Source organism: Cupressus sempervirens, chromosome 10 (genome assembly GCF_028749045.1).
Source record: "Cupressus sempervirens isolate cs-2001-9-10 chromosome 10, ASM2874904v1, whole genome shotgun sequence".
Classification (NCBI taxonomy): Eukaryota; Viridiplantae; Streptophyta; class Pinopsida; order Cupressales; family Cupressaceae; genus Cupressus; species Cupressus sempervirens.
The window spans coordinates 181,269,209-181,286,614 of record NC_143127.1 but is presented as its reverse complement, the minus strand read 5'-3'; the positions used below and the strand labels follow the sequence as shown (position 1 = coordinate 181,286,614).

The following is a 17,406-nucleotide window of genomic DNA, read 5'->3' as shown; positions in this document are numbered from 1 at the left end:
ATTTACAAGTTAGTTCTGGATTATGTATTACTTTTGCTAATATCCAATGAGACAATAGTATAGTAGCATCAGTATTTTTATGAGGGTTACACACCAACTGTTTGTAGCAATTCCACTAGTCAGAACTTAATTAATTTGCCAACCCAAGTGTAGATTCTTACAATATGGCATAGAATAATATTGATTTCTTTGAAATTTATCATCATTCGTATCAGATCATAAAACCTCTTGAATCCAAGTATAGTATTGATCTGCACTTGCCGATTCTATCTCTAAAATTGTTATTTTATGTTATTCACATTCTAATCAAGCAATGATCAAATGTTTGACTGAATGAATCAGATTGAAGTCTGATTATTCTTCATATCAGATCGGCGATATGATATACATTGGTTGAGTGCAAACTAGTGATAATCTTGATTAGTATTCGGGCCTTTTTATTTGGTAAACAAATAGTTATAAACAAAGAGGCATGTCCTGAATGGGCATGCCTCCACTTTGTGGAGACATGTCCATTCATGGACATGACTCTCCATTGATTATATATTCTCAAACCAATCAGGCAGAAGAGCATCGAAATCAATAAATGCTCTGCCCTTTGGAGTTTGGTGATTATACATATCAGATTCAGAATTTCAAATCAATATCCAGTATTTATTAATATTGAATTATCATTTGCAAACACGTTTCACAAAGACTGAGTTCTGATCACACTCTGCACAACAGAATTTAGAGATTAGCAAATTATATTCTGTAAATTGAAAAGACGTAGATAGATCAAATCTGAAAGAAATTTAATCCCATTTAACAGGGCATATAAAAAAGCAGAGGATTTTATGTACATACACTCGAACCTTCATCCATTGTCCCATAAGAAACCTGAATACAATGAGGGTGTCACAACGAATTGAGATGTAGCCCCTGACTATGCTAATTTAGATGCTATAGTTGCACAGCTTGCCCAAATCTCTACAGATGATCATCTAACAGCCCTTGCACTTGGCACAGCAAGTGGGAATTGCAATCTAATGCATTGTGGGTGGAATGAAGTTGAACCTAATGTTCACCTTGATGCTTTTGATGAATAAGAAAATGAATATTGAATATTGAATATCTATTGTAATTTGAATTTACATTGTGTAATGACATTTTGAGACTGGAGTACAGAGTTGCCGGAAACTCCCTTGTCCCTCCTTGGGCGCGAGTATCCCCATATCCAATTTGCAAACGTATCCAATACTACCTAGATACACGTCAAATATTGTACCCATGTCTTCTTAGTAAACTTGATTTTCAAACCGTACCAAATACTATGGGATTTGTTTGTTTAAAAGATTTGACGTAAATCTTCCCTTTAATCAATGTAAAAAAAACTATATTAAAGCAATTTTTTTTTTAAATAGTGTAAACAAAACTTATACCGAATGAGAAAGACAAATAAAATGTTTTTCTATTGCAGCAACCCATTTTTGGGTTACCTTCTAATGCAACTCTACTATGTTTACATATTGTAAAGCGTTAAATTAACTTATAAATATTGTTTGTAGCATTTATATGTCAATATTACTTTGAAGTAATGAAAATCTCCTACAATAACTTAGAAAACTATGTTAAATATATGTAAGTGAGTTATTTAATAATGTCGTGTCCAGCCGTATCCATATTGGGGGTCTTAAAAAATCGCCGTATCCGTACCCAATACCGTATCTATATTTGTATACGTATCTGTATCCATGCAACTTTGCTTGAGTATTATCATTATTTTATTTATCGAAAATATGGTTTAATCATTTATTACTCTTCTTATAATTTTTAAGTTTGAAAATACATATTGCTGCACATGTACCCAATTAAAATTAATTGTACTACTCATATCTCGTACCCACAACTATACCCAAATTGGTAACTTAGGTTCTAATGTCAAAGTAAATCTCTATTAATTATGCTATGAAACAGAAAATATTATTTATGCTTGGCTACAAATCTGTTGTAGGAATAATTTAATGTAATAAAGCTGTCATACAAGGGACAAAGTCTCACATAGCAAACAAGGATTGTCATTTATGCTTTAAATGATTGATTGCAGTTTTTTCATAACATATTAGTTAATGTTTGGAAGCTGCCATATTAATTAGAATGGAGCTAAAGGCTTTGTAAAGATTGTTTTATGGCGTCCTGCCGGGACTCTGTTAAGCATTAATCTACAGCAGTATCAGTAAAATTGTTCCAGCTGTTCTTGTATATCATTTAACCTTAGTGGATGCTGCTGAAACATGTTGTATAACTTAAAGAAGGATATAAAAATGATCCTGCATCATTCTTGGAGGTCTCAGAAATAACTACTAGATATCATACCACATTTGTAAAGTTGTTGGCCACACCATGCACTTCAACTTTCGTCATCGTAGAAAATTGTGACTAATGGGGAAAGCATTTCAGATATTTTTTGCGAAAGATTTTCAAATATAGGTTCAAATAAAATAATAATATTTGATTATTATTGAGTTTCGGATTTAGGTTCTTCTTCCTTAATTTTATGAAATATCCCAAATGGATATTTGCTCTGCTGTTGCTATAATATTTAATTATATAAATTATATTTTCCTGTAGATTTTTCTTTGATCTTATAGAGCTAGACAGAAGTTGCAGAAGAATGTTGTTTCTTTTTGTATTTTTCAGAATATAGGTATTACAATGAATAAATAACAATTGATAAATAGAAGTGATAGAAATAATATGCAGCAATACATACTAATCCGGAAATGATTCTAAAACCATACCAACAGAGTCTGATTTATTCCAGAATAGTACCAATACAGATGTGCTTCAAACAAGATGGATGCCAGCTGAAAATGGGATCCAAATGAGCTGCTGTAATAAACGCCAGGCTGAACCAAAGTGGTCGCCTTCCCTAAAAAGCCACTGCCTGCAAAGTGTAACTGCAATACTAGAATCCGATCCACTGCCCTGATCAAACTGTATGCATAGGAACCTTCGAATCTAATCTTGTTGAGGCTACGTCGCAACATATCTACTCTCAACACTAGGGTTTGCGTCCTAGGTGAGGAATGCTCTTCCAGAGCAATGGCGTCCAAAATAGGATGATAAAATGATAAAAAGATACTCCTCTTTAGGTTACCTTCTCCTTATATCCCCTCTCCAAGGCAATTCGAACCCTAAAAGAACCCTAAAGTGGATTGCATTTGAACTTTATAATATAACATTATTTTCCTAATAAAGGCGTCCAAATAGAAGGAAATCGTTACTTTATTAATGACAAATAGCTCCAAGCATCAAATAAGTAAGTCTCGGCAAGTGATAATTGAATACTAGAGACTGAGCTCTTTGCAACGAGCTATCACACATTGGCAAATCGATCCAAATGGAGCCAGAAAACTCCTTATTACTCCAAAATGGCTAAACACTTAGCCTTATTTAAATTATTAAAAAGCTAACTTAGGAGAATATTTAAATATATTAAAATATTTCCCAAGTAGCCAAGGAACAACCCAAACACCTCTAAAACATGAAACTGAGTTTGTCACCTGCCTGTGACTGATGTTGGACAACCTAGGCCAACTGGCAGTCACACCCTCAAATCTAGGGATACTCCTAAAATATAGGGAACACACCCTAAAATTGAGACCGGGGGGTGATCTCATAGAACCTCAATTCTGGAAACGTCGCCACCTTCTAAAAGGTAGGAACTGCCTCCTAAAATCAAGGAACTGCTCTCAATTGATCTACTACTACCTATAATACCAAATCCGGACGCTAAAAACCCTGACTGAGTCCCTGATCACCACTGCCAGCCTACAAGACTCCATAATAGGCTCACTCTCGTGTCACTGCTAGACAGAGCTAAAAAGGGGACATGAAAAATCCTCCCCTCGGAGATGCTTGCCCACAAACAACTGCAAAGCTGGATGCTGTAAAATATTCTTGCCCAACGAATCAGATACTCTCGAATCACACTGCTTCTCAACTCGTGTTCCCTCTCTTCGAAGATTTGGAGATGATATAATATGTTGTCCCAGTGCCTTTTTTAGACATGACACATGGAACACATTATGAATCCTACTACCAGATGGTAACTCCATCTCATACGCAACCTCTCCAACACGCCTGATAATCCTGTATGGTCCATAAAAACAAGGTTTAAGCTTCTCAGCTCCACCCCTTTTAAAAGTGCTCTATCGGTAAGGCTTCAGTCGTAGGTACACCATATCCCCCACCTCAAATATCCTCTCAATCTTGTGTCGATCAGCATAGACCTTCTGCTGATTCTATGCCTACTAAAGATTCTTTCTAAGGAATCTCATGATGTCCTGGTTCTATTGTACCCAATCCTATGTGAAAGGAACCCTGTTATCACTAATCACCATCAACAAAAGATAGAGCATCATAACCATAGAGGGCTCTAAATGGAGTCATAGAAATCGACGTATAATACGTAGTATTATAACAATACTTGCCCAAGTACAACCAACGCACCCATGTCCTCTGTCGCGCTACTCTAATATAAACATCAAGATCTTCAAAGTGTAGCATCTCACCATGAATCCACCGGAGGAATATATTATACATATCGATTCCTGGATTCCAAACCAATTTCAAAAAAAATGCAACATATTCATATTGCACCTGTCTAAATAGATGTGCAAACCCATATTGCCAATGTCTTTCCATGAGGTCCCTACTAACAATCCTTGGACCTGATGCAAGTCGGGTAAACTAACAAAAAAACATGCGACCCTCCATATCTCTCAAACATACAACCAGCTATTCCATTCTGACAAAAATGCCCAAACACTCCAAACCATGAAGCAATATATGGAAGTTTATGTAAAGTGATGTATCTCACGAATCAATACCTAGGTCCCATAACAAAACACATGTCGTACTATGTGTGATGTAGAAGAACTTCATATTATCACCATCACTATCAAGTAACACTCTGTTTGTGCGGGACACCATAACTATGGGTGAATAATATCTTGCATGCTCAAAAACTATCAACAATGGCCACCCTATCTCATTGTCATAACTCTGACCAGCAACACAAGTGATATCAAACATACTATCAAACCAATTCCAATCAACAACAAACACTCCCCACTCCATCGCTAACCTATAGGGGCACCTCCCAACACTCCCATACTGTTGAAAACCTAATGTAGACAGTGAAAAACTCGGATGAGTCATAAGATCCCCACTAGGATAGTCACTAATCCTCAATGGATTGAAGAGTACAAAGTCACCAATCAGCAAGGTCATTTCTACCCCATCAAAGAAACCATGAGGCCACCTCTTAACAAAAGTATATGTGTCATCCATGCCCATAAGGGACAACTCTTGAGTGGTCGGCCCACCAAGTGTATGCTCAACTTCACAACCATACTCCAAGATTGCGCTCCTTATACCATTTGTGTCATCAAGATCAAGAGCCTCCTCATCATCCAATTCAAAGAGTGAGTTAACTAATATCAAATCAGCACTCATCTCAGAAAAGAGGTTATCAGCAATGACTGAATGTATGTCACCAACTTCTTCAAGACTATAGGCAGCAAACTCATGAGAATGGGAAGTAAAATTGCTACTATCCAAACTCAGAATTTTGGAATCCTCCTCTATACCTTCTTTGGAATCATCTTGTATATTCTCAGTATTAATGGAACTACTGGTGTCACTGGATAATGTATCATCAAGTGGTTCCTCTTCCTCATTCACCTCATGAATATGTTGTCTATCTGAACTGGCTATTGCAAGAGGCAGGTTTTCTAATTGGGCTAAAGTAGAATGTAGTAGACTCAGCTCCACACAATGTTCCTCCCACTGATTTTCTGATTTTGTAGGTAAAGCATGGATTAAACTCAACTCCCTACTAAGTTCTTCAATCTAATTTTCTGCCATGACAAGAGCTACTTGAGAATTTCCCAAAGTTTCTCTAACCTGTAAAAGTTTTGAAATAAGTTGATCAATCTCCTCTTCTTTCCCCCTCAAAGCAATAGAGTAAATAACACCAAGGTCAAGAAGATGATCTCTATCCGAAAGGAGTTTTAAGTAATTATTCTTCATTGCCTCCATGGTTGTCTTAAGCACATGCAAATCAGAGATTGATGAAGCCTCTTCTTTACATTTATGCCTTCCCTCAAGTTGGACCTTCCAAATCTAGTTCTCTACTAACTTGTGGGAACTATCAAAATGTGACAAGGCTACAATGACATTTTCTTCACCAACTTTCAATTGGCTCTCCAAAATAAGCTTAGGGACATGTGTAAATACATAAGCAAAGGATGTGGACTGCCATTGAAGAGCAGGGCTCTCTTCAATATCCTCTTTTGATACCCCCTCACGATCTTCATCTGGTAATTCCTCTTGCTGGTTATTGTTGGTTCGTGTTTCCTTTGTTAACTTATCTTCTCTCCCACTACTTTCTTTTCTATCCTTTGATTCTTCTTTCCTTCCTTGTTGCTGATATGAACTTTTGGATACCGAACCATCATCGGCATCTGATATACCCATAAATTGTGTGAATGCAAGCATGTCTTGTATCTCCTTAGGAAGAGAACAATACTGATGGTAGCTGTTCATTATTGCATCATTGAAAGGAGGCCTCTTACTTGTACCTGTTGATGGAGATGAAACCTTAGTGCACCCATTTCTCATTCTAGCCATGGTATTGACCTGCAACTAACCCAACAGGCTGGCAGGAACTCCCTGTCCAATTCAAAAACCTTGCTCAAGTTGAGCTCTCCTACGCATATAAAATCTTTGTATCTCAGATCTTGGATGCATAGATTTGTAATCAAATCCACAAGCTAGAAAGGTCAGGCTCTGATACCACTGAAATATCCCAAATGGATATTTGCTTTGCTGCTGCTATAATATTTAATTATATAAATTATATTTTCTTGTAAATTTTTCTTTGATCTTATAGAGCTAGATAGAAGTTGCAGAAGAATGTTGTTTATTTTTGTATTTTTCAGAATATAGATATTACAATGAATAAATAACAACTGATAAATAAAAGTGATAGAAATAATATGCAGCAATACATACTAATCCGGAAATGATTCTAAAACCATACCAACAGAGTCTGATTTATTCCAGAATAGTACCAGTACAGATGTGCTTCAAACAAGATGGATGCCAACTGAAAATGGGATCCAGGTGAGCTGCTGTAATAAGTGTCAGGCTGAACCAAAGTGGCCGCCTTCCCTAAAAATCCACTGCCTGCAAAGTGTAACTACAATACAAGAAACCGATCCACTGCCCTAATCAAACTGTATGCATAGGAACCTTCGAATCTAATCTTCTTGAGGCTATATCCCAACAAATCTGCTCTCAGCACTAGGGTTGGCGTCCCAGGTGAGGAATGCTCTTCCAGAGCAATGGCATCCAAAATAGGATGATAAAATGATAAAAAGATACTCCTCTTTAGGTTGCCTTCTCCTTATATCCCCTCTCCAAGGCAATTCGAACCCTAAAAGAACCCTAAAGTGGATTGCATTTGAACTTTATAATATAACATTATTTTCCTAATAAAGGCGTCCAAATAGAAGGAAATCGTTACTTTATTAATGACAAATAGATCCAAGCATCAAATAAGTCCTGGCAAGTGATTATCAAATACTAGAGACTGAGCTTTTTCCAATGAGCTATCACACATTGGCAAATCGATCCAAATGGAGCCAGAAAACTCCTTATTACTCCAAAATGGCTAAACACTTAACCTTATTTGAATTATTAAAATGCTAACTTAGGAGAATATTTAAATATATTAAAATATTTTCCAAGTAGCCAAGGAACAACTCAAACACCTCTAAAACATAAAACTGATTTTGTCACCTGCCTGTTACTGATGCCGAACAACCTGAGCCAACTGGCAGTCACACCCTCAAATTTAAGGATACTCCTAAAATATAGGGAACACACCCATATCTACTAAAATTGAGACCAGGGGGTGATCTCATAGAACCTCAACTCTGGAAACATCACCACCTCCTAAAAGGTTGGAATCTCCTCCTACAATCAAGGAACTGCCTCCTAAAATCAAGGAACTACTCTCAACTGATCTACTACTGCCTATAATACCAAATCCGGATGCTGAAAACCCTGACTAAGCCCCTGATCACCACTGCCAACCTACGAGACTCCATAATAGGCTAACTCTCATGTCACTGCTAGATAGAGCTAAAAAGAGGACATGACAAATCCTCCCTCTCAGCGATGCTTGCCCACAAGCAACTGCAAAGCTGGATGCTGTAAAATATTCTTGCCCTCCCATGACATTTTAATTGCATAATCTCTATCAGCATTATTTTTAGTGTTCTATTCTCAGTTTCAGCTAACGTTCAGTCTGAAAATTTATATTTTTATTGTCTAGCCTAATTTTGTACATTAGTATTTAATTGCACGTTTTATAGATTAGAAAAAAAGTACATATTTTTCCAAAAATCGTATTTTAATTTCAGTTGAATATCCATAAATATTATTAAAAATGCAAATTGATTAAGATCTTGATTCAGGGACATTAAATCCAAGAACCTGAAAGGAATCAAGTACCACAAGACACAAAATCGGAATAATTTGCAGTAACTGAAGATGTTGATGTAGTTCTCGATCACCTACCCTGACTACTATTTGAACATTGTTTCATATTGCAAGATCTTAAGAACAGATAAGAACACAAATTCACGACAGTCAAAAAGATGGACCTTACATTTTGTCAAGGGTTAGCTATGTGATAAGGTGAATTAATGCCGAGTCATATTGAGATGACAACCTAATCTAATCTCACTAAATGTAGCACTATCTCTTTGTGGAAGCTTTATTTCAAGAATGGTGTATCTGGTGAGATGGAATCAAAAGAGATTAGGCCTTAAAATTATGTGTAATTCAGAATTACTATACCATATGACCTGATTTGGTCAATTGCAACATTCCAACCATGATATGGGATGTTTATGTGTGATCGTCAAAGTGGCAGGCATCCTCTGTGTTACAGATATAGAACTGATCTTGAACATGATAGAACGGATATTCGTTTAAAGTTTGCATTCACCATCAAAAAGACTCTCAGGAAAACATGAAATAAAAGAAAATATTTAACATCTGTCACCAATTTTTCTTCCATAATTGTTTTTTTTGTTTGAGGGTTTGTTTTTATGCTTCATAAGTTTTTTTCTATCTTTTTTCCTGCTCTTCATTTAATTGGGAGAGAGAATGGGAAGACTTGCAATAAACTTACCGTAAGCGCTCCGGCTCAGATTGAGTTCCTTTAGTAGAACCTGTTTTTGCAAGGCGCACTAGCTCTGCTGCCATCACTGTCAAATTAATGGCAAAATGTCATATGTCAGTGTAGATGCTAAAACCAAGAAATCAAAATCATATCCATATTATTGATTCTTCATTTTTCTGCATTTGATTGTATTCCTTCAATATGGGTGCCAAGGAATCATCAGAAGAAGCCAAAACTGAAGAATAATTTATTCTCTAAGGCAAACAAAATGAGAGTTCAAATGCATCCCAGCAATTGTCCAGTTAAGTAGTCATGCAAACTGCAAAAACCTTTCTACAGTGATGAACAAATGTTATTCTAAACAGCCAAAACAAGATTCTAAGCAACTCCTACAAAATTTAACAGTTAAGACAATAAGGTCACCAAGTTTAGTAAATATATCAAAAGAAATTTACCATTTTAGAACAACCAGTAGGAACAAAAGGACTACGCCATATGCTTTTACATACTGCTCATATTTCCACACGAGCATATAAATAACTGCAGCTATGAATTTTACTGACATAGAACATTTTTCATGAAATGCATATCCTGAAAAGGGAAAAAAGGCTTTTGCAGATGGCTTACAGCTGCTCACTCCAGGGTAAATCCCTGCTGTAGTGATAGCAGGGACACCTGCAGCTACAGCTTTTTCATGAAAAGTCTTTGCCAGACATGAATAGCTCCGATCATCACATACATCTATATAAGCCGTCTGCAGAACGGAAAATTTTTAAGAATGAAAGTTGCAACAACAAAAACAAGGCATTCAATGAAATATTAATTCAATGAATCAATCTATGATATTTACTATTAGAGACATACACAAAAGATATATAATAAGAACAAAATAATCACCTTAGTAGAAATTGCAGCTTCTAGAACTGAGCATTTTTCTTCCCTTTGGAATGGTCCTGCCGTATGAACGACAAGATCTACACCTTCATTACCATACCATGGCTCAGATATTGGAAAAAAGAAACACCAGAAAGTTCTAACTCAGAATATTATATAGATTCAATCATTTATACATCTAATCATGGCAAACAAGTGGCAAAAGGTCCATCCTGAGACATTACTTCTCTATTGTTTATTATAATGATTCCACAGACATCAAATGTTGGTTTATTATGATAGGAAGATAGTCCCAAAAGTTATTTTAAGATGCAGCTTGGAAACACCTGTCATCATTAGTAAATTAATTATTACTTTGGTATTTTCAGTTTTCCAAGTTACTCTGCTTGTTTAGAATGTAAATTAATCCTCCCTCTCCCATTCCCACCTCCCCCTGCTACTATACACGCTCTCAAACTCCAAATTCCTCACTCCCTTTGAGAGATCACATGGGGACAGTTTCACATGGAATCATTTCATAGGTCTTTTTGAGAAATAAAAAGTGAAGGTGTTTCAGCTAACTTAACTCCACTGTGGTACACTTCACACAAAGTAAACCAGGTTCTAATTTGAAAAGAAGACTAAGCAGATATATTTACTAATAATTTTGAGCATCACAGTCCAAATGGCAAAATAGTGTTAAAGTAGAGCACTGAGAAGAAAATACCAGAGACACCAATACTATAGGTAGGATGTGTCCTAGCTTTTGCATAAATAATCACGTGAGTACATTTGTATTTGCATCTCATGAGCAGGGGAGGGATTTTTCTCAGTTAATAAGCTCAGAGATAAATAAGTAAATCATGCAATAATTGATTGGTGTTTATAAGCAAAAGGTATATAATCATTAGTCAAATTTATCTACAAGTTGAGATGAGTGATTAAAGGACGGTGGTATAATTCAAAAAGCAACAAGAACCCTAAAAATATGAGATCATATAAAAGGATATAATACACATTTTGCATGTAAGAAGAGAATTGAACCTAGATGTTTTCTGAAGGGAAAAGATGAATCTTACGCCTTCTTGTAGTATTACTTTTCTGATGATGATAATAGAACCTTTTTTATTTCCTCCTTTCAACAATGGTAAAAGTAATGAATATTTGACAAGCTAAATGATTAGCATAGATGAGTTCATTCTCTCACACACTTTACAAATTAAAATACAAAATGAAACAACAGATGTGTCACTGATAGGCAATGCATGAACAAATCTGTCCTTATTTCTTAATTGTCCATCCTGACTGCCACTTGCTACCTTGTAGTAGTAGCAAACAGAATTAAAGAGGAAGCCTAGAGGTCATTTATTTTGTAGGTGATGCTACTTTCTTAGTCTTACATCCCACTAGTTAAAACCAATGTACAAATTTCTAAGTTAACAGCAGGGAAACATATTTTCATAAGAAAATTATCGAAAATTTGTGAGAAAATGATACAACCACATATTTTCTTGAAAAATCCATCAAGCAAATAATAATCACTATTCAACATCCAGACATTATTACAGTGAATACTCCACATTATATAAAATTCATCCTTTTCACACTAACAAACCTCACAAGGAAGTGCAGATATGATGTAAAACGAAACAATGCCAACAGACAGTACAAGCACCATTTAAAGCTGCTGCCAATGATTTCATATTATCATGGCTGACTTGACAAAACTCAGCATTCGCACCCAACTCCGCTGCTAGCTTAGCCCCTTTCTCCCTTAAAACATGCAATAAACACCCATTTTATGTTAATCAAACTCTGCTTCATTATTATGCCATGTCCAAAATAAAAAGGGTATTTATCATAGATATCTTAAGAATTGTACAGTGTATTCTGAAATAAATGGTTTTATCTAAATCAATTATTCCACAGAAAAATCATAAAAACCATGCACATAGAAACACCCTTAATATGACTTCAGCAAACTTCCTAACTCACAGTTTGCCAAACCCACATGCTGTCAAATCCAACCAACTACTTTAAGTCAACATTTTTAAGAATATTAAGCACAGTTCAAACTTTAGCCCATTGGTTGCTTGAGTAGTAGATGGCAAAAGGAAAAGGACAAAATCAAGAAATGCATTCCCTGATAATAGTGTAAGACCAAATAAACGAATGTCCTAGAAGACTAGGACCACATAAAAAAATATTTATAAAGAAAAGGCTCCACATCAACATGGAGTTTTAATATTGAAGTTTCAGAAGCCACTAAGAGGAAACACTGATTTATATGGAACTGCAGATTCCTGTGCGGCAGGTTTGGTGACATCATAGCAAGCTACAGCTGAAACATGTTATTATCAGCGATGTTGTAGCTGTAATGAAGGCTATGATCGGGAACCTCAAGTTAGTGATAGAATTATAACTAAAAATCTAAAAACAGTACAAATGGAAGTTGACGATTCATTGAATGAGTTCTATTACTCAATGAAACTACTTCTGTTGATGTTGAAGCCATTATCCTCTTTTTTCCCTAGCATTCATATAGTTAATAAAATAACCTGGTACTTCTACTCTGTCTAGTTGTAAAAGTCTGGTTTTGTATTCTAGCTTCAGGACATATCAGCTATGCTGACTTTTGAAGCAAGAAAAAATAAGCTCACAGATTATTACAGTGGAATTCATAACAGGGGCCACATTGAGCAGACTTCCTGAAAAACACAAGAAAGGGAGTACAAATATTAAATATGCGAAAAAGTCTTTTGGTCATCAGACAAAAGGAATTGTGATTTGTCATGTGAGATATTTAACAGCAGACACTAAGGATACATCGGTGCTAGCCGACAAATTAATTAAATCAACAGTAACAAGGATTCCAACGATACATGAAAGAGGCATTGGGTTTGTAGCAAGAAAAATAAGCTCGCAGATGATGGCAGTGGGATTCACAATGGGGACCACATCGAGAAGACTTCCTACAAAGAACGGGTAGGGAGTACAGATATTCAATACTATGAAAAGGTCTTTTGGCCACAAGACAAAAGTAAGCGTTAGGTGAGATACCTTATAACTAATCCCAGCCACAGTAGATATTGGTGCTGGTGAAATAATTTAAGCAATTCAATAATAACAAGAATTCCAACTACACATGGAAAAAGGCATTGGATTTCTAGCTAAAACTAGATTAGTGATCACCCTCAAATCACTAGAAAGGCTAAAAGAGTAAATGTAATGATGTAGGATATGCTAAGAGCCCATTTTGAAGCAAGACAAACTTGTAGCAGGAAACACTTGCATTTGTACAATTCAAATGTAAGACATATCAAGCCTTCACTGAAAGATGTATATCGATAAAATGCATCCCCTTCTTCCCTGTTGATCTGGATATCCAATTTTAAGGGTAAAGCAAGCAACATGTTTGAAGAAATATAACTGAAGAGCAGAAATAATCTAGAAAAAGATCAGGGGTGGGCCAAACCGTACTAAGATGAATATAGCTTGGTAAAAAAGTAGGTGACTATATTTAATGATACAAAATTCAAAATGGCCACCCTATGGATTATCTTGTGCTTTAAAAATAAGTCTACTTCTTGCTTAGAGGTTTTGAGGCACTAAGGACATTGTGTGCCCCCACTAACAAGATTCGGTTGCTTTCTCATAAGTTGAACCATGCATCAAATGCCACTGACCATGGAAATTGTTTGCTAGTGTAAATCTCTGAGCTATGCACCTGATGGAAACAGTGACGGAGGGTTCAATAGATGATCCTTTACAGGTTCCTAAATGTGTTTAAGACCAACCATAAAGGAGATTTCCATGGCATACCCTTGGTCTTAATTAAGATTTCATATATCATAAAATTGCTACTGAAACTCAGGAATGTTCCACGTGCAGTATATGCTAGCAGATGCTAAGCTTGTCTCCGAAAAGACAATGGAGTGATTTATGTCTTTGATATTTCAACAAGAGAAGTAAAAATATCTCATGTCAATTAGCATCTATTTGTTCTGAGTTACATGTTTGATAAGTACATTCCTCCCGTGGTTAGTTAAAGGTTAAACATGTCTCTATCCTGCTCCTCAGGTCAATATAAAAACAATAATGGCTTCTAGCAAAAAAAACTTCCACAGGATATTTTTTTTAGGTTATAAGGTTTGTTGTTTTGTCTTGTTTTGTAAATTGCAACTTGCCGCATTCCTCCCATGGTTAGTGGTTAAAGGTTAAACATGTCTCTATCCTGCTCCTCAGGTCAATATGAAGTTGTTTATCACAATAATGGCTTCTAGCAAAAAAACTTTCACAGGATATTTCTTTTAGATCATAAGGTTTGGTTTTCTGTCTTGTAAATTGCAACTCGCCACTACTCCCTTATGCATTGGGAACACCCCATCATCATTCAGAATTTTAGATCACAATTAAGCTTAGGTTCTAGGTTGAGGGATTCTATTCAGTCAGCTCGAACAAGAGATGCATCATCCTGACTAGAAATGGTCCCGCGAATTGACCTAGCTAAGGTTCCATATCTGAGAAGTTTCTATTCTTTCTATTCTGTCAGTCTGAATACGGGAAGCATTCTCAACCTAGCTTTGACCCAGGTCGCCATCATGACATGGTCCACAGGACTAAAGGTTGTAGGTTGTTGGTTTTAAGCACGCATTGCAAAAATAAGTTTGCTGTATGCTAATTCTATGTCAGAGAGCAGAAAGAAAGGATAAAGAAATAAGTAAAGTCGCCAGACGAGAAACAAAATTTCTCATATAAGCTCAATGTTCCAAACAGTTACTCCTTGTTTCACGTGTATGTCTATCTCATCTCACAATCGCACGCAGAAGGAGATTAACGCATTCAAATAAGTAGACTTTAACTTGGAGAAAGATATGCTTAGGCCACATGTTTTAAATTTGTAGAGACGGATTGACTCAATATCTTGTGTTTTATCCTAATAAATACGTAACTCAATATCTTGTGTTTTCTTTTCTGGAGATACGCGATGTTATAGATAGCCTTTCATGTTATCCAAAAATTGTAAACAGTGAATTAACTCAATTTACCCTGTCCAAGAAAAGCTTGGATAAGTTTATATATACATTATATGCAATGCAATGTAGGCTGAAACCGCGTGATAAGATTTCTCAACAAGTGTTGGACTCGAGCATCCTCGAGTACAACAGAACCCAATTCTTATTATATACAATATATTTAGAATTGAATGTATAGAAATCGCTAATGTAAGCTATGTTACCTGTTCCTGCCTGCAAGGACCAGCTGCAGATTAGGGCAATTTTTGGCAAGAGATTTAGCAGTTGAGCCTCCAACCCGACCTGTTGCCCCTAAAATAAGGACTCTCCTGTTTCCCATATTTGCATCGGCTTCACTGGATGTTCTGCTGCTACAACAGACCATCCTATTGAAATGCAAATTCTCATTGCGTATCTTCACGAATGAATCAAATATAGGGACATCCATCGCAAAGCCTATCTGCATTGTTCTAGGCATTTGAATTTTCCCGCAATTGGATTGTCCCGCGTCTGCTCCTACAACACAGTGCGAAGTGCTGAGACATCTTGTTTGTGGTCGTTTAACTCTGTTTATCTTCTTTAGGAGAAAAAATCTGCCACGTCTACCGGTTAATGCTGACCGTTGCTACAAGCTGCTTTTTTCCACAATATTTGAATTATTTGATTCTATTAAACCTGCTTTACTGGAACAATATTTGAATTATTTGATTCTATTAAACCTGTTTTATTGGAACAATCTTTTGGACAGCGTCCCTAAATTTTGCCGTTTGCTTTATTCACATAAGGAACACGTTTGAAATTTGTGAATTTATATAAATAAAGGGGTTGTCGAATGAGTAGATTAGGGTCATTTGCAGAAATGGCAGGAATAAATTGTTTTTAAAAATTAATCTTCGGTTTGGACGTGTCAAATTTGAATTGGAATATAAGTTTTGAATTTCTATTTTAGTTTGAAATGAAGATTTATTAGTTCCATTTCAATAGGTGGAATTGGAATTGGAATTGGAATTAAATCAAATGTTCATTTTCATTTTCCCATCAACAAAATTCAATTTTGAATTAACAAATTTGGTATCTGACAAATTTTGGATATAAATTTAGTACCGACTTCAACAATTTAATCTTTCAAATAAATCACTTGGTATGTCATCAAACATTATACTTCAAACTTATGTCAACTTTTACTTCAAACTGTAAACTCGTCGTTTCTTAATATACTGAGTATCAGAGCAATCATTTAGCTCATACCAGGTTGCAACATAAAACTATTAACATGAAATAAACTTTGCACAACAATGAACATTCACACGTTAATTGAGCTTAAGTAAAAAAATGGCGAGAAAAGCACAGAAAGTGAAAAAAGCAATCTATAGCAAAAATAATTATCACGCAAACTAGAAACCCTCCTGCGATAGAGGCAATGCAGAAAAACAAAGCTGTCTGAAAAATGCAATATTATCAGCAAAGGAACAGAGTGGAAGGCAGGCGCAACCCTGCATTCGAATCAGTAACAAATTCCAAGCACTCGTAGATGGCAATCAGAAGAAAAATTCATTCTAAGACATGGCTAAAATGCATGAAGCTAGGAAAGCAGGAGAAACAATCATGTCCAAAATCAGGCCTCACCATCACTCAAAGGGGAGCAATACTATTCAAGTCAAAAATCAGCTTGAAGCACTTGCCAAGATCCAAGAGAATCAACAAAACTGCAAAACACCTAAAAATTTGAAAGGATTCGAAACCCTAATTCGGCTTCACACAGAATGTAATGTTGTCATTCACAAGACTCAGAATAGCACAAATGAACATGAATGGAAGACCGTTGTAAATAGAAAGAAGCCTAGACAAAAAAGCAGAAACCGGAATTCAAAACCATGCAAAGGGATTGAAGGTATAAATCAACAGCTGAAAAATCAAGAGGTCTTTTTCAATAAAACCAAATATCCTAGTAGAGAAGAACAAAAATCTTCGTTGAGGCAAAGTCAATACAATAAACGTTCAAATCAACCCACTCGGATATCCGAGCCAAATAATATACCTTTAGGTCCTTCTCGGCCACAAATACGGGCTCCAATGGAAAGACAGGAAACAAATGTTTCTATACCAAAAAATCCAAAAAAAATGATTCAGAGGGAAGCCAAAGCACCATCTTGGTTGGCATACATTCCAACCCATCGGAAGATATAAAATACATCAAGCAAGCCCAGTGATGAAAGATACAAGATACCCTAGACAAAACAAATCTACAAAAAGAGACAACATTGATACTATAAT

The 17,406-nt window shown here is 35.9% G+C and overlaps 1 protein-coding gene across 2 annotated transcripts in view; it reads right to left on the bottom strand.

Moving 5' to 3' along the window:
* Window positions 1-15,779, bottom strand: part of LOC149533232 (Saccharopine dehydrogenase) — a 131,718-nt gene extending 115,939 nt beyond the window's left edge. The window contains exons 1-5 of one of the 2 annotated variants that reach the window (XM_089805429.1): window positions 15,357-15,779; window positions 11,793-11,890; window positions 10,142-10,224; window positions 9,872-9,998; window positions 9,254-9,329 (exon numbers count right to left, since the gene is read on the bottom strand). In XM_089805429.1, the coding sequence (XP_089661555.1) occupies window positions 9,254-9,329; window positions 9,872-9,998; window positions 10,142-10,224; window positions 11,793-11,890; window positions 15,357-15,610 (638 nt within the window). In that variant the 5' untranslated portion in view covers window positions 15,611-15,779. The remainder of the gene's footprint in view (window positions 1-9,253; window positions 9,330-9,871; window positions 9,999-10,141; window positions 10,225-11,792; window positions 11,891-15,356) is intronic. The other variant, XM_089805428.1, reaches the window with a different exon arrangement.
* Window positions 15,780-17,406: the final 1,627 nt, after the last annotated feature.